Genomic DNA, 27,576 nt, shown 5'->3' with positions numbered 1-27,576 from the left:
TTCATGATGTTGTTATTGGAAAATAAAACGTCATGGTGGTAACAGTATTTCTCTATTTATTATTGATTAATTCATGCATCTCTTTTGTCTTCGAGTAGGTCAAACTTAGTAATTTCAGCCAAAACAGAGAAGTAAATATTCCATAACTCAGAGCTCAACATGAAGGGCACTGCATCTCATTTCCATTTCTCTTTCTTTCACCTTCTCTGTCTCTCTGACTGACATTCATGACGTGACCCTCTGACCGTGGTGAACTCGCAGTTCTCCTCAGTCGTCTCCGTCTACAGAACAAGTGCTGAATTATTAACACACGGTGGCATACACTGAATTATTGAAGCATGATCCTGCGTCCTGTTTAGTCTTCACCAGTCATCTCCGAGGCTGAGTGTATTTCTAACTAGTGCAAGATATTTAGCTTACACATGCAGTGTGTAGGGAGGAAAAGCAAGGAACAAATGCACTTTATAATGGTGAAAATGAGGCACAGCTGGATATCAAATGGAGAATGGACTTTCTCCTGTTTCGTCTTTGCTGAGACACAGACTCACATGCCAGTGATTATGTTATAAAGGCCATAGCATGGTTTAATGTGCGCATGCTTTTCAGTAGTGAGGAGCAGGCAGCTCGCTCTGTTGCCGTGGCAATGATGATGACTCATGACAGCTGAACTGTAGATGCACGCTTGTGTGTGTGTAATTTGGATTCAAGAAAGACTGAAAGAGTGGCTGTCCCTCCTTTTCAATTAGAACAGTAAACACAAAAAAATAGGTCTCTCTCCATCTCTCTCTCTCTCTTACATGCACACGCACAAACACACACACACAAACACACCAATTTTCACCAATTCAAAATAATGAACTGTGATTGCAGATTCCGAAACAACTGTTTACATGCATCCTAAACTGGACAGTTGTGAGTGGATCTCTATTTATATGCACTTCATATTTAATCTGATCCAAAGTTGTGCATGAGGGATAATGAGGTTTAGTATCAGTGTAACCATAACAACGAGGGCTGCGGGTCAGTGTGAGACTGCTTGTGTTTAACAAGTTTTAAATTATTTCCTACTAAGCAAAGTGTCATTCAAATTGTAATAATTATTAGCAGACAATGAGAAGAGTTTGTGTGTTTGTGTGCATGTGCGTGCGTGCATGTGTGTGTGTGTGTGTGTGTGTGTGCGTGTGTGTGTGTTTGTGTGTGTGTGTGTGAAGAGTTCTGCCACAAAGCTGCTCAGCATTTTAAATTTGCCTCATGTTCAGTAACAAGCAGCTCTGCTTTATGAAAAAGAATTGTACACATTATCCATGTTTCCCATATTAATAGTCAGTGACTGCAAATAACCGCAGAAGAAGTATAAATTTTGATCAAAGGGTGTGTTTTTTTATTTTTTGTTTTACACATTTTGTTTTTTTTAACCTTGGGCATGTTCTGCTTCTGCACTGAATGTTAAACACTAAGTCAACTTTACTGAGGTCAATTTACATCACACACCTTTGTTAAAAGTTTAGTTTAATGCCACTTCAACCTCACAATTATTTTTTAAATATATTCTAAAGATTTCTCATGTTGTTGAACTGGATAGAAATGTCATTTTGATTGTCCTCGGCTGCTCTACTCTTTTCCCCTGAGGTTTACATGAGAGTTTTTTTCTGACTGACCACCTGATCACCTGATTCAGACACAATATCTCTTCACATTAGTTATAAAATAAATTGTATTGTAATACCATGCAAGCTTTTAGAGCTGCACAATTAATCATTTGTTTTCATTATTGTTATTACAGTATTGGCTTTTACTTTACACAGAGATGTCTTAGACTTGCCACTAGATTACTTTAAATACTTGCAACTTGAATCAGAATTTAAAAAGTACAGAATTTAAAAACATGTAAAGTTCAAGAGGATGTATGAAATTAGAAGCTTATGACTCACATTCTCCAAAAACCTCCAAACTCGACTCAAACATCCAAGCTTATGACCCAAGTGATAAATGAACTCAGTCATTAAATACAGTGGTACCCCGCTTATCGACCGGCTCGGACATCGACCTTTTCGCTTAGCGAACAGTTTTTCGACCGGAATTTGCGCCCGCTGAACGACCAAATCCCCGCTTATCGACCTCGACCCACATAGCACGAGGGGAAGGATTTTCCCAGTCTCGCCTCAGCCTTCGTAGAGAGAGCATCTATCGTAAATTAAACTTCGGTTTGTGAACAATAACTAACTAACCCTAACCCATCACTGCGACTTAACGAGTAAGTACAGTACAGTACAATAATTTTTTGGTTACTTTTGTAAAGTTTTTAATTTATACTTTTTACTGTATTATATACAATATAATTTATGTACCTGTATTATTTTACGTATTATTTAGTATTAATACTGCTAAAAACGGGGCAAAAATCTTTAATTATTGGGTATCGGTGGAGATCGGGGAAGGATTAATTGGGTATCCATTAATTCTTATGGGAAAATTACATTCGCTCTTCGACCTTTTCGCATTTCGACCGGTTTTAAGGAAAGCCTCAGCCTTAGATTCTCAGCATTGAATGACTTGTCAATGACAATGACTTGGCAACTCAATGACTTGTAACAAATATAACACCTATGACTCATCGCTTGACTTCAAAGACTGTATGACTTGTATCTCAATTAGTGTTAAAAGATTGTCTCAACTTGAATTAAAGACCTCAAAGCTTATGATTCAATTCAACTCTCACTTCAAGGCTCATGACTCTTAACTCGACTGAGAATTGCAGCTTGGCTAGATTTGGCTTAAACTTGACTAAACCCTGCACCTCGCTATCCGAATAGACTTGACTAGACTTGACTAAAAACCTGCACCTTGATAATTGACAAGACTTTACTGGACTTGACTAAAACCTGCACCTCGCTAGTCAAATTCTCTAAATTTGACTAGACTTGACTAAAACCTGCACCTTGATACTTGACTAGGGACTTAAGCTTATGACTCATAGCCAGACATGACCTTGGTTAGTGGTAGCTCAGTATTTAAGGTGATGGCCTACTGATTATAAGGTTGTGAGTTCAAATCCCAAGACCACAAAGCTGCCACTGATAGGCCCCTAACCAAGACGCTTAATTCTCAATTGCTCTAATGTATAAATGAGATAAAGTTATGTCACTCAGGATAAGGGCATCTGCCAAATGCTGTTTCCCCAAATTGAATTCAGACTTCAAAGGTTATGACTCCTAACTTGGCTAGACTTCAAAACCTGCACCTCACTGCATGACTAGAATTTAATCCTTATGACATAGTCAACTGAGACTTTCAAGCTTCTGACTCCTCACTTAAACGTAAACATAAGACATTCAGCTTGACTCTAGCTACAGAATCTGAGTAAGCCAAGCATGTTACTTGACTCACAATTCACTTTAGACCTTAAAGCCTCTCAAATTTCAACTCACACTTCAAAGCTTATGACTCCAAACTCGACTCAGACTTTAAAGGCTTATGACTCAGAACTTGACTGCAAAGTGTATGAATTGCATTTCCGGTTCTTTGGTTTGTCTAATATATTTCTGGGTATATTGCAATCTTAGTATGAAGCAATACCACAGTAGAATATGTTTGTTCATGTCTTTAAGCCCTACACTGTACTATCATCTGTCTGTGCTTATGTAAACTCCTCTCCCAAGTGAGTTCTTGATGACACTAAATCAGCTTTTCCACCCAGTAAAACCTTACAAACTTTTCCATGATCCAGTTAACTGCCCACACCGGATTTTGCTTTTGTACATTTAAACGTCAATTCGCTGTTTACAAAGCCCATAATTCTTCAGCCAGCTTCAAATTACGAAAGAAAAACTGTGGTATTTTATCACTCCTTGCTTCCGTAATTGCATCAGCCTGTGATTTCACAATCTAGCTCAGTCTCATTCATTCTTATCATTATTTGATTGAACTTGAAGTGCAAGACTGCTTAAAATAAAGGAGATTCATCATCAAGATCATGTATGACAGATCACTGTCACTTTGTGGGATGATTTTCATATATAATTAGAGCCAAATGCAAATGAGTCTTCATTATGCCTTTATGTCTTTTTCATCCTGTTGAGAACAGATATAGGGCAGTGTCCAGCAGCTTCAGGAAGTTTCCACTGGCTCTGCCTAGGTGCTGTCAGGATGCCCTTTAACGATCTGACGCACACACAGGCACGCACACACACACACACACACACACACACACACACACACACACACACACACACACACACACACACACACACACACACACACACACAAAGGGTTTGGTATAAAGAAGTTATGCAAAGGTGCCCAGGTAAACTTGCCACCTGAGATAGCAAGGTATGATGTGCGATACCTGATCTGTCCTGTGAGCCACTGTTTGTGTGTGTGTGTGTGTGTGTGTGTGGTGTGTGTGTGTGTGTGTGTGTGTGTGTGGTGTGTGTGTGTGTGTGTGTGTGTGTGTGTGTGTGTGTGTGTGTGTGTGTGTGTGTGTGTGTGTGTGTGTGTGTGTGTGTGGTGTATGTGTGTGGGTGTGTGTGTGTATATGTGGGTGTGGGTGTGTACATCAGAGGTAAGAGGCAATCCTGTTATGCATGCAGCTACACACAGGTTGCTCTGAGAGGAAAACTGGCTTCAAATAAACAAACAAACAAACACAGGCACTCAGTATAAGGTATAAAGAGAGATGGATGAGCAGGCGAGTAGGAGAGGGAGTGAGAGAGGGAGGGACAGAGAGAGAGAGAGAGAGAGAAAAATCTAAGGAAAGAAAGCCAAGCCGGTGATTTTCCACCTTTTGCGCTTGAAGAGTTTCTTACATCAAGCTACTGAGACAAGCTTACAGTTCAGTGAGTTCATACCAATGATCAAGTGAAGAGTGTGTGTAAGAGAGAAAGAGATAGAGTGAAAATAGAGACAGAGAGAGAAAAAGAGACTGAGAGAGAGAGAGAGAGAGAGAGAGAGAGAGAGAGAGAGAGAGAGAGAGAGAGAGAGATTATTATAGAAGGACCTTGATGTGCTGAGAGATAATAAAAGACTAGACTAACTTTCTCTGGTATATCAAAAGGTATACAGACATACAAACACACACACACACACACACACACACACACACACACACACACACACACACACACACACACACACACACACACACACACACACACACACACACACACACACACGTATTCACATATTCATGGGGCTTCAGTCCCGAACACAATTAAGTCTTATACTAAAGTAAAGGATGTTCAAAGTTGAATTAGCAGTGAGGGCACATTTAGCTTGAAGGCTTGCATCATCTGTGTCCAGAAAACCAGCCCACTGTGTCTTGTCCAAAATGAGCTACAATTAAAAAGTCTACATGGCAGAAAAGAAGAAGAGGTAGGCTGTAATGGCTGTAATGGCTACTGTTGTGTCAAACATGTATTTTTGTGTTTTGTTTAAGCTTGACTGCAAGTTTAATACCAAACTTAACAAGGTGTTGATTCATTTTATATGATTAATTTTATATTAATCAACAGCAACTCAAAGGTTTTTCATTAATGAAACGATAAATTCAAGTGCTAGCATTTTGTAGAAATCTCTCTCCTGCTCTGATATGAACTCTCTAAAATTTATTCACTAAACCGTAGAGTACATTACGCATAGTAAGTGCAGAATATATATATATATATATATAGTATAATTACTTGGGATTCATCTATGGATTATTTTCCTGATTCAGCATGAGTTAGGTGTTTATAGTACTATAGTACTCATTTAATGTCACATTTTGTCACAAAATGTAGATGTTGTCAAAAAAAAATCACCCAAGAAGTTAGATTAATTTTAATTAAAGAGCATCACAAAACAGTTCAAACTACCGAAAGCTAAAAACAGCATCTTAATGCTTTTGCGTTTTCCGATGCTGGAAATTTAGCACATCCAATCATTTTATGTGTTACTAAATATCCTTTTAGAGAAACACTAAGCTGTTAATATTAATATGCAAGCATTCATTTGTAGTGTTAATGTTAGCTTTGTGATATATTTCAGCTGAAGCCTGCTGAAGCTGAAATATGAAAACCAAAATTTACAAAATTTAGTATACTACAAGACTTCTCTATTCTGGCACCAAGGTGGTGGAATGAACTTCTCCTAGAGGTCCGGACAGCTGAGTCACTGGCTATTTTCAAGCGGCAGTTGAAGACCTACTTATTCAGGAAACACTTCAACTAGCACTTCTTTCCCTATCAATCATTTGCATTTATATATATATATAAAAAAAAAAGAAGACGCTTTTTCATTGTAACTTTCAACAAATGTTTTAAACTCATGGTATCTTAAGTATGTAACCTAGTGAGCCAGCATTAATTATCCAATGTTAGAGATTTAAGCACTTACAGTAATGTACGTCGCTCTGGATAAGGGCGTCTGCCAAATGCTGAAAATGTAAATGTAAAATTTGTGGATTGCGCACAAAAAAGGTCACAGATATACTTTCCAAATGATGTTCATTTATATATTATATTTCTCTCCTACATATTAGCAAAAGATGATCATAGCTACAAAGCACAGCGGCTCCAGCTAGAGTCCAGCTTGCTGGTGAGTTTAATAGCTACCAAAATGTATGATGAATAATTGGACCCTATTGGTGAATAAATATTTTTAAACATTTAAATGCTTTGCCAAGTACTATTTTGGATTTAATGTGGAATCTTTTAATTTATTAGGATTTCTAAAATGCTTTAAAAAAAAAGAGAGTTTTAGTATTTCAAAGAAGTCCTAGTTTGGAAGCTTATCTAAAACCCCTGGTTGTAAAAGTAAAACCCTCAGAGAGACAAGCTGAAGAAGCATTTATGGAGTTGTGTTTTTCCATGAATTTTTCATACCCGTCCACCTCTACTGGCTGTCAAATCTCACATTTAATGGACCTAAATGCTACTTTGTTCTTGACTGCAGAAACAAACAGAGAGTCATTCAATAGATTTTGTACAATTCAGTTCATTTCAGTTGGTATTAATTATTTAACAGTGATAATTACAGATTCATTATTAATGTGTACAGATTGTGTCTTTCAGGAAAACTCTTTTTAAGGAAAGCGCACAGACTGACCTGAGACATCTACGCAATGTTGAACTGGCCCTGAAAAAGACGTTTCTTGTCTGTATTAAATTGGTCCCGCTCCGTCTTGATCTGGCTCATAAATATTCATCCCTTCTGGTTATTTTAATTTCAAAAGACTTTTTTAAACTTTGTCTCTAGTCAAAATCTCACTGCTTCATTTTCTTCTTGCTTCATTACACCTTATTCAGCCTTCTAATGCAGTTCAGAGAGTATCAAGCGGACATTACTGCGTCTATGTTCCCATAAAGGGATTAACTGCAGCTATAAAAGTATGTGGAACGTAAGAGTAAGAGAGTGGCTATGTATATGTGTTCGAGGTTCTGTGTGTGTATGTGTGGGTTAACAGGTGTAGAATTTCTACCATAATGCTTTCTACCAGCTGTGACTTTTCCCAGGGGGATGTTAACTTTGTTGTATAAAACTGTGTAATGCATATAAATCACCAAAAATTCTGTTGGGTGTGTGTGCAGCGACTTCTCGTCCCTTACAGTGGACTTCCCATATGTATGTATGAGTTTAAAAAAGGTCAGGCTGAGTCAGCATATAGATTCAGGGAGAATACTTTTTTTTATCATTTTCTGTTTATGAATAAAAAGATATTGAGATTAGAAAGACAAGCTCATTTTTGTTGATCCCTGATCAAGTAACCATGTTTCCATACAAATGTGTGATAGGTAATGAATGTTACCAAGTGCTGACACTGGAGATGTCTTTAAATGTTAAATAAAAATCTAATTACACTAATCTCCACAAAATCAATTGTTTTTCAACACAGTATTCTTTGAATTGTTCCACATCTCTGAGTTATAAACTGCTGTAGTGTCATATTTTTGAACATTATTCTCACTCGAGCATTTCTATTTTTAAATTAATATTCACAATGCTACATTCAAATAATATTTAGTGTAGTTTTAACTTAGCCACTATCACTAATACATATTTTAATTCACTTTTTTATCGTTTACATTACATTACATTTACGGCATTTAGCAGACACCCTTATCCAGAGTGACTTACAACTGAGCAATTGAGGGTTAAGGGCCGTAGTAACCACTCATTAATTTAAGCTATCACTGAACTCATGGATTTTAGGTAAGGACCATGTATGTACTGTATATCATTATTACACTACTATTATGCTTATACTTTAGAACTGGTATAATTTCAACAGCAAAGACAATAAAATTGTATAATATACATAATTCACACTGGCTGGTGCTATTTTGTGTATTTTCCCTGTAATGATTTGTATTGTCTTTTTGCACGGTCTCTTGTCTCACACTGTTTGCTATACAGTAGGTTGCACAAGAATCAGTTTATGTGGCTAGGACAACTTATATTAAGTCCTTAGCTCTGTGCTGTTTTATGTAGCTTCATGTTGTTGTATGTAGCACCATGGCCCTATTGAAATGCTGTTTTATTTCACTATATACTGCATCAAATATATATGGTTAAAATGACAATAAGTCAATCTCTTAGACTAACTGATAATTTATTATATCTAATAATCTATGGACATTAATCACTGGATTGTTGGTATGGTTCAACCTATTCTGCAGGATCTTATAAAACACCACTGACCCTCTTTATGCCCTATTTTATCATTCAGATAAATACATTTAACAAACTTAATAGATATGAAATGTGCTTTAAGGACATTTTGGAAAGGACAGGAAGGACAGTACACTAAATTACACTGCAGCAGAGTCTAGGATTGGATTTCTAACAGCTCAGTGATCTGAAATACAATACACCTTTATTCATTCATATATTCACCTTCATTCATTCATTCATTCATTCATTCATTCATTCATTCTTTCAAAAAGCATCCTGTTCAATACACAGAAGAACTAAGAGCTAATAGGAAATATATGTAGTTCCAAAGTACAAGAGTGAGGAAGGAAACTCTGCCCTTAACAATATTTACCATTTATATAATTCTGTTATTTGTTGTGTTGTAGTATACTTCTTCTTGTTTCTACAGAACATCCAGTGGTTTCACCAAAGCAGAACCCTGTGCTTCTTCTTTGTGGCATTTCCTATAATAGCTTCAGCAAGTCAACTAAGGACTGAATTAAACTTCAAATGCTTCACATCACCTCATGGTCCACTGAACCATAAAATGGACACACACTTTCTTTCTCTGTTTAGGCTTGCAGAGACATTCTATATGTTTAGCTATAGGAACGTGAACATCTTTTCACAAGTAGAGATAACTACAATACAAGAGGAAAAATAATATGTGCTTTATATATTTATGTTATAAAAGTTCTATATATATGCAAACACTCTAGAAAGGTGAAACTTGTTGGGAGGTTGGTATTTTTCCTCTTCTCCTGTTGTGCACTGGTTTTATTAAAACCTCAGTAAGGATCAGTGGAAATAACTTGTGAGCTGTGGGAGTGAAGAACTGAGTGGGAGTGTGTTTGTCCTAAAAAGAGGATTATGCACCCCCTGGTAGAAAACATTCCTGAACTGAAATGTTTCAGAAATCCTTGGCTGTTTTATACTGTAATGCGAAACTGCATTGAAACAGTAGCCATAGTCATCTCACAGCAGGAACCAGAGCCCAGTTTCTTCTATACTGCATACCTAATATCAAACATCCCAGATTCTTCTTTAAATTCGCTTGAAAAGCTACCGCAATGAGCCCTGGTTTCTATTCCACTGCTTTTAAACTGCTATATTCAGCCTGAAAGTCTTCTCATAGAAGGTGTTTGGCAATGCAAAAATGGTTTGGGAAAATCATGCCTGCTCTAGTCTCTTTCTGAAAGCAATCAGAATAGCATTTCCAGATTGTATCGTGAAGACACTGCAGATGAACACAAGTGATGCATGATGTAGCACCATAACTGTGCTAATAGCAGGCAGGGGAGATACTATAGCTTCATTAAAAATGACAAAGCATCATAAAATCTTCTTGTCTACATTGCCAAGGCATTCCTTGTGTATACAGGAGGAATGAAACTTTCTTAAAACTTTAAAAATGTAAAACAATGCCAGATGTGATTATAGCTCCAAGTCCATCCCATTCCTCTTATTCAGAGAAGAACAGTTGGCATGGCAACAATGTTCATTTGTCTCCAAAATACACAGAAGTGGACAAAGTGTGTGAGAGAGATAGAAAGAGAGAGAGAGCGAGAGAGATAGAGAGAGCGAGAGAGAGAGTGAGAGAGAGGGAGAGAGTGAGAGAGAGAGAGTTATAAAAGGATGAACTTAATAAGTGCAAAATGTACTTAGAGGAGACATTGCCTTTATGCAGAGTGGTGCTGATATAAATTTTATACAAGAAAGGAAATGGGGATTTGAGTTCCATATAGAGTTTCCATAGCAACCTGGTCAAGCACTGAAGTCAGGGTCGAAAGGTTACTGTGAGATTTCAAAGCATACTTCCTTTTATAAAATCCAATAGTCTGAAAGCTGTTTTATGATCCTAATAATAAATATTGAGTAACTATAGTGAAATAATTGATTATTACATTTTTCAAAAGTTATTAAGTAATTAATAGAAATATATTAAAGTATGCAGCTATCAAAGTCATTAACTGGGGATTATAGGGTTACATTTAATTCTTTCTCTCATGTCACAGATTAAAACCACTTCAGATATAACTTCAGAACTTCATTCTGTGAATATGAAATGTCAATTATTGTACATTGACAATGGAAAGCTAGGAAAGTATTCAGGCAGTGCTTATTTTTATGTATTGACAGATTTACAATATCAACACACCACCATACCGACCATACTGTATCAAATGACATTTTGGGTATTGTGTATGATCATAACCATTTATGCATTAGTACATTTAAGTTAGTACAGTGGTGTTAAAAAGTGTTTGCCCCTTCCTTATTTTTTTGCACGTTTGTCACACTTTAATGTTTCAAATCATAAAAAATCCTGAAGGGCAATGTACGGCCATCTGTTTGTGACCTCAAACTGAAGTGAATCAAAGTCCTGAACTGAATCCTATTACGATGTTGTGGCTGTGTACTGTATATCTATATACATATTTAAGGCAAAGTCAGACAAAGTCTGTGTGAAATCAGATATTTGTAGCCTACAGGCCTATTGTACAGATACCTGTGTGGGGTTGTAAAGCTCCTGCAGTGCATTTCTTGAGCCTCTTCTACAGCAGCCCTCTGCTGCAAATGGGTTGTGTCTCATTACTGCAAAACAAACAGAGAAGAAGGCAGACGGTTGGTCAGTAAATCAGACACAGACCAGAGCTAAAACCAGAATGCTAAAATGTGGGTAAAAGCAGTAAACACATACGTGCTTATACAGCACTTCTCAAACAGCGGATGTGTCTCAGAGTGAAATCCTCAAGTGGTGCTATTAAACTTTTATTTAACACAGCGCCTCAAATCCAGTAAATTTCCACACGCAGCCCAACAATAGCGCATCAAACACAATGCAAAGATTTGAAAAAGCAGAACATCTCCAGTGACACATTAAGTGTTGATACATATTGTTCGGCTAAATTCTTTGGTTATCATTGATTTCTCCTAAATGACAGTAACACTGTGTAGTTGTACTATTTATATTTAAAGGAATGAGTAATAAAACATGAGGAATAAGGAATAAAATGTGTCTATGTTATATAAGGAATGTAATGAAGCAATGTTGTGTTTAATGTGCTGGAACCTCCACAACACAAGTTAGTTTTTGTTATCACTTCATTCCCCCAGCAGATTATTTCTTATTTCTCTTTCTATCAAAGTTTATAAGAGAAAAAAATGCAGCTTGTCGTTTTACATAGAAACCATCTTAAAGATTTTCCTGATTTTCCTCTGACTGTTAAAAGTGTACCCTAAAAAATAACTCTTCTATCAGCCATTACTATTATCATGAACCTGTGATTTGTCTTGCAGCCTGAACTTCTGTCACCTTCTGACAATCAGAATTGAGAATTCATTGAGAATTTATCTCTATTCTTCACTTGGCACCAAAGGCCTCATGCATTATTAGCTTTAATGTGTAAAATATTGAAAATCCTCTATGTCCAAACTTATACCAGTACCCACATTCTGGGTTTCTAAAGAACATCTCATAAATATTTCATAGAATGCAAAAAAAAAATCTACACTGTCCCTTTTGCTTTCACGATATCATTGTGCTCCTTCGTGTCAATGCCATCTCCTATGTATTTTATGCAAAGCCTGCAGTGAGACAGTTTATGAAAGACTAAGCCAAAGCATGACATTCAACACTATTTATTCCGCCTCTGACAAATCCCAGTTGCTGAAGACACAATTGTATTAGACTGAAGAAGGTTAAAGGTGATGAGTCATTAAAAACCCAGCAAGTCTGTAAATAATTTACTGCTAGAATAAACTTATACTCTTACACAATTAAATAATAAAAACAATTTGATTGTCACCTTTGTTTATTATGGGAATGAAGGAATGAATCATTTACTTAGAAATACACAAAGTCATTGAAGATTCCTTGGTGAAAAATGCACATTGCAAAATGCAAAGATGCAGCCAGGGTTGTCCACAATATTCACTGCCTGGTCAATGACGTTTGTAAATATCTCTAAAATGGACCAAAAGGCTTTCATTCCTTTGTTTCACCTTTCATTATCCTGAGGTTATCTTATAAGTCAGAAACATACAGTAGTAAATGAGTAGTATGGTAGCCTTCATGCATTCAAAGCATTTAACAATGATTTGACATTGACATGTGCTAAAATATTTTAATCACAGCAAAGGTTTAGTTTTATTTAATTAGGTGTAGTGAATACATACACAAAAGCATCCAATAACACAGAGCAGATGTAAGAGCAGAATTCAATTTTCAACTTGAAGTTAAAGTCCTTATGCTCTAGAGGTTTTTATTTCGATCGTTACAAAGAATGGCTTCTATTATTCAGTATTTATGATGGAATTGTAAGGCAGGAACAAATAAAGACAATGACCTTAAACAGTGCTTCATCACAGTTCTTGCATTATTTATTTATTTATTTATTTATTTTACAAAGGTGATGTGGATGTTGTGTGCATTATAAATAGAAGCTTTTGTAAGCAGATAATGCTAAGCATAATTTCTATATCATTTTAGCCATTCTGAGACGTTTCCAAGAAATTTACCCATGCATCTGAGGAAAAGGTTTGTATTTCCAGTTGTTGTATCTTGTTCCTAACATTACTGTGCATTTACATTGTCTGTTTAACAGACCTAAAAACCTGGCTATGTGATAGCTATCCAAGCTGCCTCAGCTAGTAGCTAGCTGCTAGCTCAGGTGCTCTGTGTTTAGATCTCCAGGGTATTTTGTCTCTAGTATTTGTGTATCAATCACTGCTTTCGCAGCAGATTTGTGGATTAGCAAAGCAAGCTAACACAAGCACCAATGTTCTCTGCTACTTCCTTCCAAACTCAATTTTCTTCCTAATGTATCTTTACATATTTAAAGGCAGGATAAGATGGATAAGAAATCTAGTTACACATTTTTTGAAGAAATGTCAAAATGTCACATCACCTGCATCATAGGATTGGTCTGAGAAATCTGCTTCTTTGTTAGGTTTATATAATTGTGACACACAACATTTACTTACAGTTTTGCTAATCTACAGACTTAAACACAAAGCCAGCCACACACACACACACACACACACACACACACACACACACACACACACACACACACACACACACACACACACACATATATCTAAGTTTGTGTAAGCCTACTGGGAATAAGTTTTAATAATTCATGATATTTCAATATTAAAATTAAGTCGTTAAGTTAAACATTTGGGAGATTATACCCTTCCATAACCTTCCGAGCAATATTCCCCATGCACCTCTTCCATCTTTAGGGCAAAGCAGAAGTGGCTGATGACGTCATCTGGAATTCTCATCATCCGAAAGTTCTCGTATTCAGTCACTAACCACACACAAGTATTGAAACAAAATCTGTGTATCAGATTCAGACGTCATAAATAATTGAAGCATTTTAACAAGCCATGATGTAACTGGTCTTTAAGGGTTTGCAATTTGGTCCATCACTACGTAACAGTGCTAATGTTCAGGAAAGAAAAAAAACATGTCCTGTGAATGCTGGCTTTGTGTCACACTGGTACAATGATGGCTATGGTGTATCAATCACCTCTCTTTCTCTTTCTTTCTCTCTCTACCTCTGTGATAAACAAATTGCTTAAAGCAGCTATAATTCAAGTAATAAAAGGAACTTTAATTAAATGTAACTACGAATTGATAAAAAGTAAATAAATTAAAATAATTGAAGTAAATGTCATTCCCTAATTAAGAAAAAAATCACTGGCTGTTATATAAGAGTTACAAAAACCTTAAGACATGGTATAGGAAAATGCCTTCAAGGTGGTAACAATAGCTCCACTACTTAACTTAACTGCATCACTCACACTATGCATTTTCGTATAACAGCAACCCCCAAGTGAGATTTATATTAAATGTTTTTCCACACACAGTTGTGTGTGCAGATCCCTGTAGCTATGCTGCTCCCAGCTTTTGATGGAACACCAGTTGTTATGTCTAGTAATAAGGAATGCAAAACAGGATGAATGAGAAAAAGGGATGATGATAGAAGCAGAGGGTGGAATGATCCAAATGAGCAAAACCTAATAATGATGGAAAGGAAAGAGGGGAAGTGTAGAAAAATTGGTTTCTACAGCCATTACACACAAAACACTTTCCAGCCCATTAGGACTAGAAACAATAAAGGGTACACAAAAGAGCAATGCCATGTGTATGTGTGTGCATAAAGTTCAATATGAGGCTGTTCCACCTGAAAAAGTATCTCAACAATAAGACACCATTATTCCACCAAAATAATTGTTCTTGGCTGCAGCCAAAATAGCAACACAGTGGGAAGGAAATTTTAATGGGGTTTCATTTGGATTATTTTTCGCATTTATACTTATAAATGGAAAACTACAATGTGACGTGTATATTCATATTCATACTTTCTAATTATGACTTAATTATCTTTGCATGCTTTCCCCACCTTACTGAATAGTAAGGACAGAAAGAATATTTTTGGGCTTATTTACTATAATTTACTTGTGCAAATGAAATAACTCATGGTGACATTGAGATTTATATTTATTCTAATATTTATTCTAACTAAGTCCCGATTCTCAAAATAAATTCTGCAAATATGGAGTTTCCAGTTTATTAGGCGCTAAATACAGTACATTTCTCCAATAAACATAAAATTCAATGTGCATCTAAAATTGTATTTTAAACAAGAGAGATGTAGGTTATTCGTGAGTACATTTCTAAATCATTTTAAATGGTCAGCCATTTTAAGGGTTGTTTTAACAGCAAAATACCTCCATTGCACTGGATCGATGCTCTCTATGTTTTAAGCTTTCACTATAAAGCCAACACAAGCCAATATAGCTTTTCATCATTGTTGTAGCTTAAAAATATTACTTTTGCTAGTTATTTGTAAATTTACTTGACTTTTTTGTATATGTTTGTTATGTGTTTAAGGGCTTTTAAGTGTTTAAGAGTTTAAGAAAATCACTAAATAGCCTATGATCCTGCTTGAAGAAACATGTCACATTTATATCACACAAACCTTATATATTATCAGGAAATTTGAATATCACAGGTAATAAAGTCATCAATTTCCCAATGCATCCCAATTGTTGATTGTTTCTGTTGGAAAAACAGATTGATATGTGCTCTTATTATATGAACTATTACAATTGATGTTGTAGGACATATGGGGTTAGGCCAGATATTGTAATAGTGTTGAGCTATATGAGTTATATGATTATAATATAATATATGTATATATATATATATATATATATATATAGTGTTAGATGCCTTGAGACAAGTGTTAACAGAAATAAGTTGGTTTATTGGGTTTATTGAAGTTATAAAACTCGGTACTCAGAACGCTGAGAATTTGAGAAAAACAAGAAGGGAACTTGTTCTTTAGGAGAGAACAGAGGAACTAAGGCTTAAAATAAAATGCACATGCAGGCCTAGTCTGGACAAACAAGACAGACTGAGATCATAAGTCTAGCAAATTTAAGGAGTCAGCATAAACAGATCTCCAAATATATGCAAAACAACATTACAAAATGCAAAAGCTTAGCTTAAGTAATAAAGCAGTACTTTTACTAACCAGATAAAAAATCTAATTGTAAGTCGAATACCGCTAATATATAATCCAGTTGATTTGGAACCTGATGTTACTGTAATCAAGAAAATCGTATCCTAAAATATGATCATAAAACGTCGTATGTCATAATCACATCCTAAATCAGAACTCCTAAATCATAGGTGATGGTAGGTGATTGAGGGATTATCATCACTGATCTGATCATTTTATATCTTTATGTTATATGTAGAGACGTGATTAATTTAGTGTAGGGCAAATGGTTTATATGTGATTGTCATGGTAATCATATACAACATATACATAGTATAGGCGTACAATACAGGTAATCATAGTAATCATACAGGTAATCATGTAGTGTAGGTATACAATACAGGTAATCATCTTATATATATATATATATGGGCGTATAATCCGGAGAAATCATATCATATCAAATCATCATATACAAAACATAGAAAAAGATAGAGGAAAACTCACTCATTGTAATTGTATAAAGGGAGATTGGGAGATTGGTCCATGAGACATGTCTTCTGTGTGATACATGACAGGGAAGAGATATTTTTAATAATAATGCAGAAGTTCGGCGGGAACAACAACGGGCCAGACTTAATTTTCGGTAAAAGGGCAGACTTGTTTTTCGGGGAAATGAGGCAGGGGTGCCACGGGCTGTAATTCTATAGTGTCAGGAGAAAAGTCAGACGGGTCAGGTGGATTGACGTAAGAAGGTATAGACGCATCTAGAGGTGCCAGGGTATATATTGAGGAGATTCCTTTGGAGGGGGCGCTCTTGCTCCTGCTTGCTTGCTTTTTTGTGGGGGAACTTTTTGGGTGGCATGGGGATGCACTGTTTGGGTTTTTTCTTTGATACTTTCGACTTAGAAGTTTTTCCTCCTTGAGCTCAATGGAAGCAGTGGCTGATCAGCACCAATAAAGAGTTTTGCTCATTCTCATCCAGGTCTGGAAAGTTTTCTTATTATTTAAATTCAAATAGTATTAAGTATAAAGTTTAAAGTGTGATTAATTAATTAGTATTAAGTATTAATAAGTATTAAGTATTAATAATTAAGTATCATAAAATTAGTGTTAAGTATGATTATTTTAGTATTAAGTGTGAAAGACTATTATTGACTATTATCTATTATGGACTATTAATTTGGCTGTAATGCACCCCTGGCATATGTCCACTTGGAGGAAAATTTCCGATATTTCCTGTTCCTAAACTTGTGTACACGATATACCGACTCACAAACGTGGGAGCTGGGGAGCTAACTAAGACATACTCACAGTTACCTCATTTACTCTTTCTTCCTATTTAGTTATCTCCTTCCAGTTCGTGTGCTCTTTCAGTCTACCATATTGTACAGCAGATACCAATCTGCATCCATTAACATTAAAGCAAATACATGCTTCCTCAGACGCATGTAATCATTGCTACATTGGTGTTTTGTTGTTGCTTTTTTTTTACTGCTGCCCTTGGAATGACATCGGAGACGAGTGCTACCTACTGTGCTAACAGATGTCCACTATTTGTAAGCAAGGCTCTGATCGAAATGGGAAAGAAAAAGGTCACCCTGAGTGTAGAGCAAAATTATTGTGCTGCCTTATACCTGAGTTATATCTGACACATAAAAACTTTTAATTGTTGGCAAATTGGTGTGGTGTAAAAGAAATAAAGCACTACATCCTAAAGTATTTGATGCGTTAGTCATCTAAAAGGCGGCACATCAGAGGCTAAATACTATATAATCAACAGGTTGCAATGCTCATCGACTTAATGCTCGATATCCCAGTGCATGAAGATGTTAATTGTGAGTCGACTTAGATATGCTTTAAAACTTTTCAGCGTTGTTGAAGATTTTGGCATGAACTTAGCATTACATCAATTACATGCTACTTTAAAAATAGTTAATAATCTGAAAGATTCAGAAGGTTAAGACGTGATCTTTTTATGTAGAATTTGTGAAATGGAATTTTATAAAATGTAAACACACAGAATAGGATGTGCTATGTGAAGATACTGTGTCATATTACGTGACACAAACCAGCACTTATACTGTTCAAGGTATAGACATTTAAGCCAAACTGAATGGTGCTTTCAGATTACTTTCATTACACTGTTAAAATAAGACAACGATTGTGGCAGAAATACACCCACACCCACCCACATCCTAAACGTGCCACAGGTAAACCCACAGAAAGCATGATTTAGCATTCCATAGTGCATGTGAAGACCTTTCACAGGGACATGTACCCTGAGCATTAATATGAAGAGAAAAGCCAAGGGTAAAGAATGTGTGTGTGTGTGTGTGTGTGTGTGTGTGTGTGTGTGTGTGTGTGTGTGTGTGTGTGTGTGTGTGTGTGTGTTTGCGTGTTGTGATTTCACATTGAAGTAATTTCCAAAAAATTACAGATTTTCCATTTTTCCATTGGCAAAATATATAGTGTTTATAAGTGTATGTAGACACAAAATATTAGTGTTTATTCCCAATATTATATACCAGAGCTATTTCCCAATGCTGACAACTTGTTTTTATCTAGTCCAAGGGTTGCAAACCTTTTGCATTTTGTTTTGACAGTTTTTACGTTGACTTCCTGCTCATCCTTTTTTGCCAAAGCTGTCATATGAAGCAAAGATACAACTTCATAAATATTTAAATGAATGCTCTAGAGAACATTTCTTAATTAAGATGTGCTTGGGAGTCTTTAGATAAGATGTGTGTGCGTGTGTGTCTGTGTGTGTGTGAACCCTAGGGGACAACAGGAGACACAGTGTGAAGATTTTACGCAGTTTGGCTTTTGATTTATTTATTTTTTTGTCTGCTTTCAAATTTAAATTTCTTTTCAGATCTGTAATCTTTAAATTACACATTAGATATTTAATAATATACTTATTATTGTGTGTCTGTGTGTGTGTGCATGCATGTGTGTGTGAGATAAATCTACACATTAGATAAAGATAAATTAGTTAAATTACACATTAGATATTTAATAATATACTTATTATTGTGTGTCTGTGCGTGTGTGTGCGCGTGTGTGTGTGTGTGTGTGTGTGTGTGTGTGTAAACCAGACAATATGAAAAAGAGAAAGCATGTCGTTAATTATATAAATCAATATTGAGATCCATTATGCTGTAGGACACTTTTCTGGTTTCATTCTGGATATTTACAAAATTGTTTAAATGTAAAAAGTGCAACAGTATTGTTTTGCTAGCAGTTAATTAGCCATGTTAAATATCACCATGCATACAACATACTATACAAATGTCTTATTGTAATATGGGTATCATAGTATATTTTTGTCTTATTACCCAACCATAGTTATTTTTTACTTTTAACTCCTTGCCTTTACTTTAGCTCCTCTGTTAAAAGTCTCATTCATGCGACAAATTGGCTGACTGTATTTCCACGTGTCTGACTCCTGTTTACTCAACACTCTTTACACATGCTAGAAATGGAATTCCCATCACTGAGACCACAATATGACTAAAAATGGACAGACCAAGTGGAGACAGAACTTTGACAACTTGTAAGTTTCACTCAGAGATTCATTAGATCAGAGGTTAGAAGTCAGACTGTGGTTAGTTCTGAGTCAGAACCCATGAGCTGTTTTATTTAAATGGACTTTCAGACAGACAGAAACACACACAAACACACACAAACACACTAGGGGAGAATATGGTAATGGTAGATGTGAGAAATTGATCACAGAAGTTTGAGCCATGGACATAATAACCAGCCACACCTCAAATTCTCATGTTACTAATATTGTAGTGTAAAAAAAAAACTATGATAGCAAAAAAAGAATACAAACCCCAGAAAGAGTGGATGCAGGTACAGCAAAGTTGGAACGGTGCAATGTGGTCAGATGTGAAGCGGAGTTAATGTTTCCTCCTTATAGTTTATTAGTTTCAATCTTCTGAAGTGTTTTATTTCACTTACACCACAGCAACCACAGAACGATAATCTTTAATCTGTTTAGAGTTATGTTCAATGTTGTGGAAGACAAAGCACAAATGAAGTTATCTTCTGTTCTCACTTCTTCTTTTCTCTCTACTGAAGACCAAAAAACAACTTCATGTTAACACGAAACTGGAAAGCACAAACTTCTCTGTCCTGAAGACTATCCTGTGGAGGAAAACCCGATTTCATGCAGCATGTTGCTCCTATATCATAACAGGATTTCCTTAGATTTCCTCTCTTTTATGATGGATTCTTTTGTACTTTATATGAAATCAATTAGTAAAGGAAACAGCACAATCTCTTATGACCTAAAGCCATCTTTATTTTTAAAGAATTCTATTTTTTCCTGTACTCTCCACACATCGCTGTTTCTTAATGCCAGGTGTTCTTTGAAAGATCCTTTATCAAACCTACTGCCACCCGGTTCTCCCTTATGTCCTCTTTCCTTCTGGCTCTGCCGAATAAATCAACCTGAATCCCAAAATCTGCCACACTCACACTTGCAGACACACATGGTGGCTGTGACAACAGCTGTCACTGCTCATCTTGTCTTGTTTTATCCACAGATCGGCGTCCCGTAGTGTTCTCAAATCACATTCACACTGACAAGACACACATGTGCACACACACACACACACACTCACACACACACACACACACACACACACACACACACACACACACACACACACACACACACACACACACACACACACACACACACACATTGCACACTGGCAGAAGAAAATAATCAACAATTATACTTAGTAGTGAAGCATAAATACTTATAATAAAGGGCCCATAGTCAAGCCTTGAGGGACCCCATAATATAAAAACCACTTAGAAAGTAAGCTAATCTAAAATCTCTAGCTCTAAAAAAAAGTGAGTCTTGTGGTGAGGTTTATTAAAGGCAGCACTTGGATCTTAGACAACCAAGACTGACTGACTTTTCTTTAAGGTGTGGTTTATAATGCAAAAAACCCAACAGAAATTTTCCTGCAAGATTACAGGCTCTATTTCTGTGCCATGCAAACATAATTTGCATAAATTAGTGGTATACTGCTGGTGTATTGCTAATTAAGTTGGGTTTAAGCCCAATTTTGTGGCGATATAAATCATAATGGGATTTCTGAGGTCTATACCTACAGTTGTGATACCACCCAAAAAGGCACTATAAGTCTTGCCTCGCATTTAACTGTTTAAAAATATGTACCCTTAAAATACGTAACCCGCTAAAGGATCAGCATTGTGATTTTTTTTTGTCGTTATAAATGAAATGAATAAATGAAATAAATCACTTGAGAATTTGCTGTTATTGAAAATATTTAACGTTTTGTGAGATTTGGTCAAATTTAAATTTTATTTGTCACATACACAATCAGACACAGTATGAAATGTACTAAAATGTTTTTTTTTTCTGTGTTTAAAAATAAATCGAGATATAGATTAAACAGTCTATTAAAAAGAGTTTTCAAGAATAGATAAATATTAAAATAAATTACAAAAATAGAAGAATAAGGAAATAAATGCAATCTATGATACAATAAATTGGGTATAAGGTATAATTTTAGACAAAATATGGGGAAAAAATTATAACTACACAACCTAAAGAGCTCTATTCCTTATATAATTGATCTTTTTTTTTCTATTCTCTTACTGTTTAAATGTTCCTTCAATTCAAAAATTACACTTCCTAAGTTGACTGATGAACTTCCTAAAATAAAGGAAAGAGGTCAGAAATTATATTAAGGTTACAGCAATGGACTCGCAGTAAGTCAACGCTTGTAACAAATGCAAAGGGAAGACACAACCATTATCAGATATCACGATAAGGTGCATATTTTTCAAGGAGTTACAACAGCCCTGTAAGTACATTAGACATAGGAGCAGAATTCCCCAAAACTAGATTCTCATGTGTAAAATGTGATTGCTATAAGACTTTGCATAACAGAATGAATATTGAAGAAGAATATTCAGTATAAGAGATACTGATGTATACTGTCTACAGTTCTTTGCTTCTGCTTTATTTTTCACATATTAACAATCTCTGCAAGGTTCTTGCTTCTTGCTGTCAACAACATATGTGTCTGGTATTATCTGATGAATTCTTGGGAGGTATTTTTTTCAAGATTTGTGTAAAGAGAATTATACTCCATCCATTCTGAAAACAAATTTCACACAGACTGTCTTAAGTCACAGCTGCTTCACTGTGTTTTAGGTCTGAAACCCAGAAGAGTCTGCAGCTGCATTGACTGAGGCATATACAGCAGCACATTTTTACAGTCTGATGATTTAAGGAATAAGCCATCACTGAGTTTGGCTTTCACACAAGGGCTTATAAACAGTCCAAGGACTCTACCTCTCTTTCACAGGGAAATAAAAGGACAAACACCCCCACACTGACGCATGAACCAAAGTAAAAAGAGAATATTTTAAATATTTTCTCTGCTTATTTCTTATTTCCTTGTTTTTCATTTCCTACTGTTCCTGTCAGTTCTACATCTACTGTTGTTCCTACACAAAACCCTTTACATTTGTTTTTCAAATATAGTTTAGATTGTAGGTAAACACTGGGAAATATGGTTTCATGCCTTTCCTTCCATTTTAGTGTGCACAAGTGCACACCAAAACGTTATTTGATTGCGTTCAATTCTAGGTGTTGGGACTTGCACAATTGCTCTTAGACAAGGTACAAAAATAAAATAATCTTTCACCAGGTCCATGTCAAAGCATGCCTGATCCCAGATGCTGCTTTCTTAGAAAAATAAATGAAAAAGTGACATCTACTTTTTTTGCATTAAATAAATGCTTATTTGGTCAGATATGCCAAATAAGTAGCAATATTATTGTGCTAACATTCTGCACAATAGATGGAATATAAACTGGTTTCAGGGATCTGCTGCACATACTGTAAGAGCAGATCACATGGACTTTTCTTACTGCAGTTCTTGCTACAAATCGTGGAGAGTTCTCACTAGAAGATTCAGCGTTAAGAAATTTAAATATACATGAAATTATTAGAGCCTCAGAGATTACTCACTACCTAAAAAATCACATTGAATCGTGTGCAATTTCTGCTTAAGAACATATCCTACCAAAGTTAACCGACATTCAATTTCATTGGTAAAATGATTAATTAAAGGATCTGTAGTTAAGGATTTAGACTTTCTTCAATTTGGAGAAAGTCTTCAGAGAAGTGAACAAAAAAAACCCCTGCCAAGTAGAAGATAACTTTAATAATTCACTAGTCCTCTATACTGTACATACTATAGACACAAATACCTATAGGCACCATTCTTGTGTTTTGGTATTTGGTTCAGGACCTTTATGTAGTTGTGAGTCGGGTAGTCTGTGCTTGGACGATATTTTGTGTGTGTGTGTGTGTGTGTGTGTGTGTGTGTGTGTGTGGACTCCCTGGTGTGTGCTGACACGTCTGCAGGCTGGAAAGCCATCTGCCACTCAAGAGCTTCATGCATCAAAACAAAGCAGCAGTGGCGGCCAAACAAAACACACTCCAACCAATTCAGAGACCACACACCCGACGAGCGGATGAACGAGTGTGAACGGGGTCGGGGGGGGTGCTGGAGAGTAAAATATGTCGGAAATGACATTAATAACATATGCAGTGAGCCGCCATAACGAGCACAATCCGTAATAAAGCCTGCTTTTCCTTTTATTGCATGTAATAATGTCCATCAGGAGTGTGTATAAAGGTCAGTGGAAGTTCAACTGACGATTCAGTGAAAACATAATAACATCCCTATGTGTGTGTATGTTAGCTAGTCACTAAGCTGCTTGATTCAGCAAAAAGGAAAGAAAAAGTGTATTTACGTTCTCTCTCTCTCTCTCTCTCTCTCTCTCTCTCTCTCTCTCACACACACACACACACACACAGACACAAACACACACTCCCCTCCTGATTTAAGATTTGGGAATTATAATGCATATATATTGGGAATTATAATGCATACAATGTCCTTTCTGAGTGGCTGCCCATCTCAGACTTGTTATTTTGTCTCCTGCTCACTCACAGTCAATGAGCAGGCTTAAAATCCTCCCCTCATATCAATTAAATAACTCGCTTTTAAATAACTCGCTTTCTATCAGCATTCATTTATTCTCTTTCACTCTTTTATTTTTAAAACAATAACTCCACTAATTGCATGCGCTGTACTCGTTTAGTCATTTTTGTATACGTATCTTCAAAACACATCTGCCATGTTAAGTTTCTGTTATTCTATGTATTATACTATATAGTATCTATATACTTTGCCAGTGTTCATAAATTGTCACAGGAAATAAAAAAAAACTTTCAACTAAACAGGGAATAAATCACCCCGGAGTTTTACACTATGGATAAAGTGTGTTTTGGGTCATAGGTTACAGTGAAAATGAAAATGACTCAGAGGACAAAACATTACTTAGAAGCTCTTTAGGGAGTTAAGCTTTCTGACAGCTTCTGTACTTTCCTAGATATTTCCATCAGATTACTCCATATAAGAACTCATTTTTAAAATAAAAGACAAACGGTCCAAAAACTTTTAATGATGTCCATATATGCATATACCAATCTTTAATATATTATTTATATGAGTGCACAAGCTGCGCTGCTTCTCATGGCTACAATCCCACCACAAACCTCTAATTGTACCTGCCACACCCTGAGAAGAGAAGAGAAGAGAAGAGAAGAGAAGAGAAGAGAAGAGAAGAGAAGAGAAGAGAAGAGAAGAGAAGAGAAAGATGTACAGAAGTACATTGTTCACAGAGAGGATATATACTGTACAGTTGAGTATATAGAATGCCACAGAAGCTCATAGTTTATTTCACTATGAGGAGAGTGTGAGAATGTAAATGTACAAGAAACCAAACAGCCTGCTGTTCAACCCAGAAATCCTGAGACTTTTAACACTGATTCATAACTTTATAGGTTATTACCACTGGAAAATACCGTTACTGCTCCCTGGGAAGGCAGAATTTAGCATGAGCTAAAGAAAGTGCAGTAGAACACAGTAGAATATTAGATTACATACAGTCAGGTCCATAAATATTTGGATATTGACAAAGTTATTGTTATTTTAGTGTTGTATTTGAGCTCTAAGTGCAGCCTTTCAGCTTTATTTTGCATTCATATACAAATGGGAAACAGTGTAGGAATTGCAACAGGTTTTATATTTATTAAAATGATTATTTCTTACTTTGCAGTCTAGAACCAACAGACCTCAACAGGTTCTGGGTTTCCTCTCTGATGATGCTCTGCCAGGCTTTTACTGCACCTGTCTTCATTTCCTGCTTCGTCTTGGGGATGTTTGACTTCAGCAAGTGAAATGCAGCTCACCTAGATTCAGATTATTGACTTGTCCAGAACATTCCACTTCAGTGTCTTATAAAAAAGTATTGGGTCGCTTTTGATATATGCTCCTGGACATAGTCTATTTGTACTGTGAATCAATCGGCAAAATGTGAGCAGATGACATAGCATAGTCAACCATCGCATCATAGATAAATACAAATGAACCAGCTCCGTTTGCAGCTAGACACACTCACAGCATCTTGAGGTGGTATTATTTGGCTCATGAGGAGGTCCTTCCCCTATCCATGCTCTTATTTTTCAACCATTCTAGTACACAGTTGACCTTTGTCTCATCTGCCCATAGGATGTTATTCCAGATCTGTACAGCTTTTATTTTTTTTCTGTAAATGTTAAACTGTTCTTCCTGTGCTAAGACTTACTAATGGTTTTCTTGTGGTAAGCCCTCCTTATATAGTCAGGTGAAGTCTGTTTTTTGACTTCAACACAGACATGCCTTCCTTCTGCATAGTAAACTGGATCAGGCCAATTGTTGTTAAGGAGGTTTTCTTCACCAAGGAAAATAGGAAAGTGGTGTATTTTTATCAATTGAACTGTGGTGTTCTTAAAGGTTTCCTGTGATCTGAATTATTCCTGGAACTGTCAGAGATGCTGTTGTAGAAAATTCATCAACACTTTATGATTCAAGTTCAGCAACACCATAGTGTAATATACACATTTCTATCCTTGAACCTGGTGCACATGACATGGCCTCCAGGTGTCTCTGTTGGAACAAACTAAAAAAGTCAGAATAATAAATCATCACTTCCTTCGAACAACACACAGATACAGAATGAGAGACATGCACACGCACCCACACACTCCCCCAAGCCCACCCTTCAATGCCACAGAGGCAGTTGCCATGGGAACTTGCATGAGGACATGAACTGATGTCAATGTCATCTACTGCTGTAGGCATCAGTAAAGAAAAATGACAAACCCGGCAACAAAACACACATACTAGAGAGTGGAACTCATGAATGACGCACCGATGGTTTATTTATGTTAGTTCCCTCATTCATATATATTTGCACAGCATCTTTAACTACACACAGTCACAAAGCAGACAAATCCAGATGTAGATTAGATCCCTAATGAGCAAGCCAGCGGCGACAGTCATGAGGAAATATTCCCTGAAACGTAGCGGGAAGTAGTTTCTCCTATTGTTTAGGTAGACAGTTTGCACCAGTGTTTAAAATGTATGAGATTAGGTAACATAATGAGATTTCATGCCCAGCATTGAGCCATCACTCTACAAGATCTGTCCAGAATAAGAACACAAGAAGCTTTTAGATTATGCTCCCAAATCATCAACTCTCAGAATATGGGTTCCTGGAGATTTTTTTTGTGAACAAACATGCCTTCAGATCAAAAGAAATACGGTGGTGAAAGTACACATACACACACACACAGACACACACACAAGCATACACACAATGTACATGTATATATTTAAACATAAAAAAACTGATCATGTCCTAATACATTTGAGACATTAGATATATCTTAGCATTGTGGGTTTGTATGTCGTCTGCCATTTTTCATATTCCTGTGTCAACCAGCAAACATACAGTATACTGTACGCATAGTTACAGACAGAAGAAAAATGTCATGGTGAAAAAGACATGCACGCATACACACACCACAAAATTACAGAGTGAGTATGAACTGTACAAAAGTGAGCTCTTAAAATAGCTGGTGGGGGAAGTGACAGCAGTTACACAGCACAGAGTCAGACGCACACACACACACACGCGAATAGCCACATATGGAGAGCTGTGTGCCAAAGGGCACATGGTTCTTGTTCTTTATACACATTCACTCGAGTCAAATAACAGCAGCTTGTTATGCAGAGGATGTTTTAAATCCGGCACTGACTACCGAGAGCTCTAAATGTGGCAATGTTCTGTTGTCTGAAAACTTTAAAAGGACACATAGCCACCAAGTAAAAGCAGAACGTTGGAAGTAAAGACTGCTAGAAGTAAAGACTGTGCTTACACACCCACACCCACACCCACACCCCCCCCCACACACACACACACAAACGAC

At 36.3% G+C, this 27,576-nt stretch overlaps 1 protein-coding gene and 1 long non-coding RNA gene across 6 annotated transcripts in view; one reads left to right on the top strand and one right to left on the bottom strand.

Annotated features, from left to right (window-relative positions):
* Window positions 1-27,576, bottom strand: part of chst11 (carbohydrate (chondroitin 4) sulfotransferase 11) — a 49,870-nt gene that overhangs the window by 9,866 nt on the left and 12,428 nt on the right. For all 5 annotated transcript variants that reach the window (XR_003441300.2, XM_027151647.2, XM_027151646.2 and 2 more), the window contains one exon: window positions 11,180-11,265. Coding sequence is in view for 4 of the 5 variants with exons in the window: in XM_027151647.2 (XP_027007448.1) it covers window positions 11,180-11,265 (86 nt within the window). In the remaining variant the exon portion in view is untranslated. The remainder of the gene's footprint in view (window positions 1-11,179; window positions 11,266-27,576) is intronic.
* Window positions 367-8,283, top strand: LOC125139511. The gene is made up of 3 exons (XR_007138542.1): window positions 367-2,254; window positions 6,518-6,573; window positions 7,050-8,283. It is a non-coding gene; the product is annotated as an uncharacterized LOC125139511 (long non-coding RNA).

Source organism: Tachysurus fulvidraco, chromosome 19, assembly GCF_022655615.1.
Source record: "Tachysurus fulvidraco isolate hzauxx_2018 chromosome 19, HZAU_PFXX_2.0, whole genome shotgun sequence".
Taxonomy (NCBI): Eukaryota; Metazoa; Chordata; class Actinopteri; order Siluriformes; family Bagridae; genus Tachysurus; species Tachysurus fulvidraco.
The sequence above is the reverse complement of the archived record's forward strand: the minus strand, read 5'-3'. Positions and strand labels throughout refer to the sequence as shown.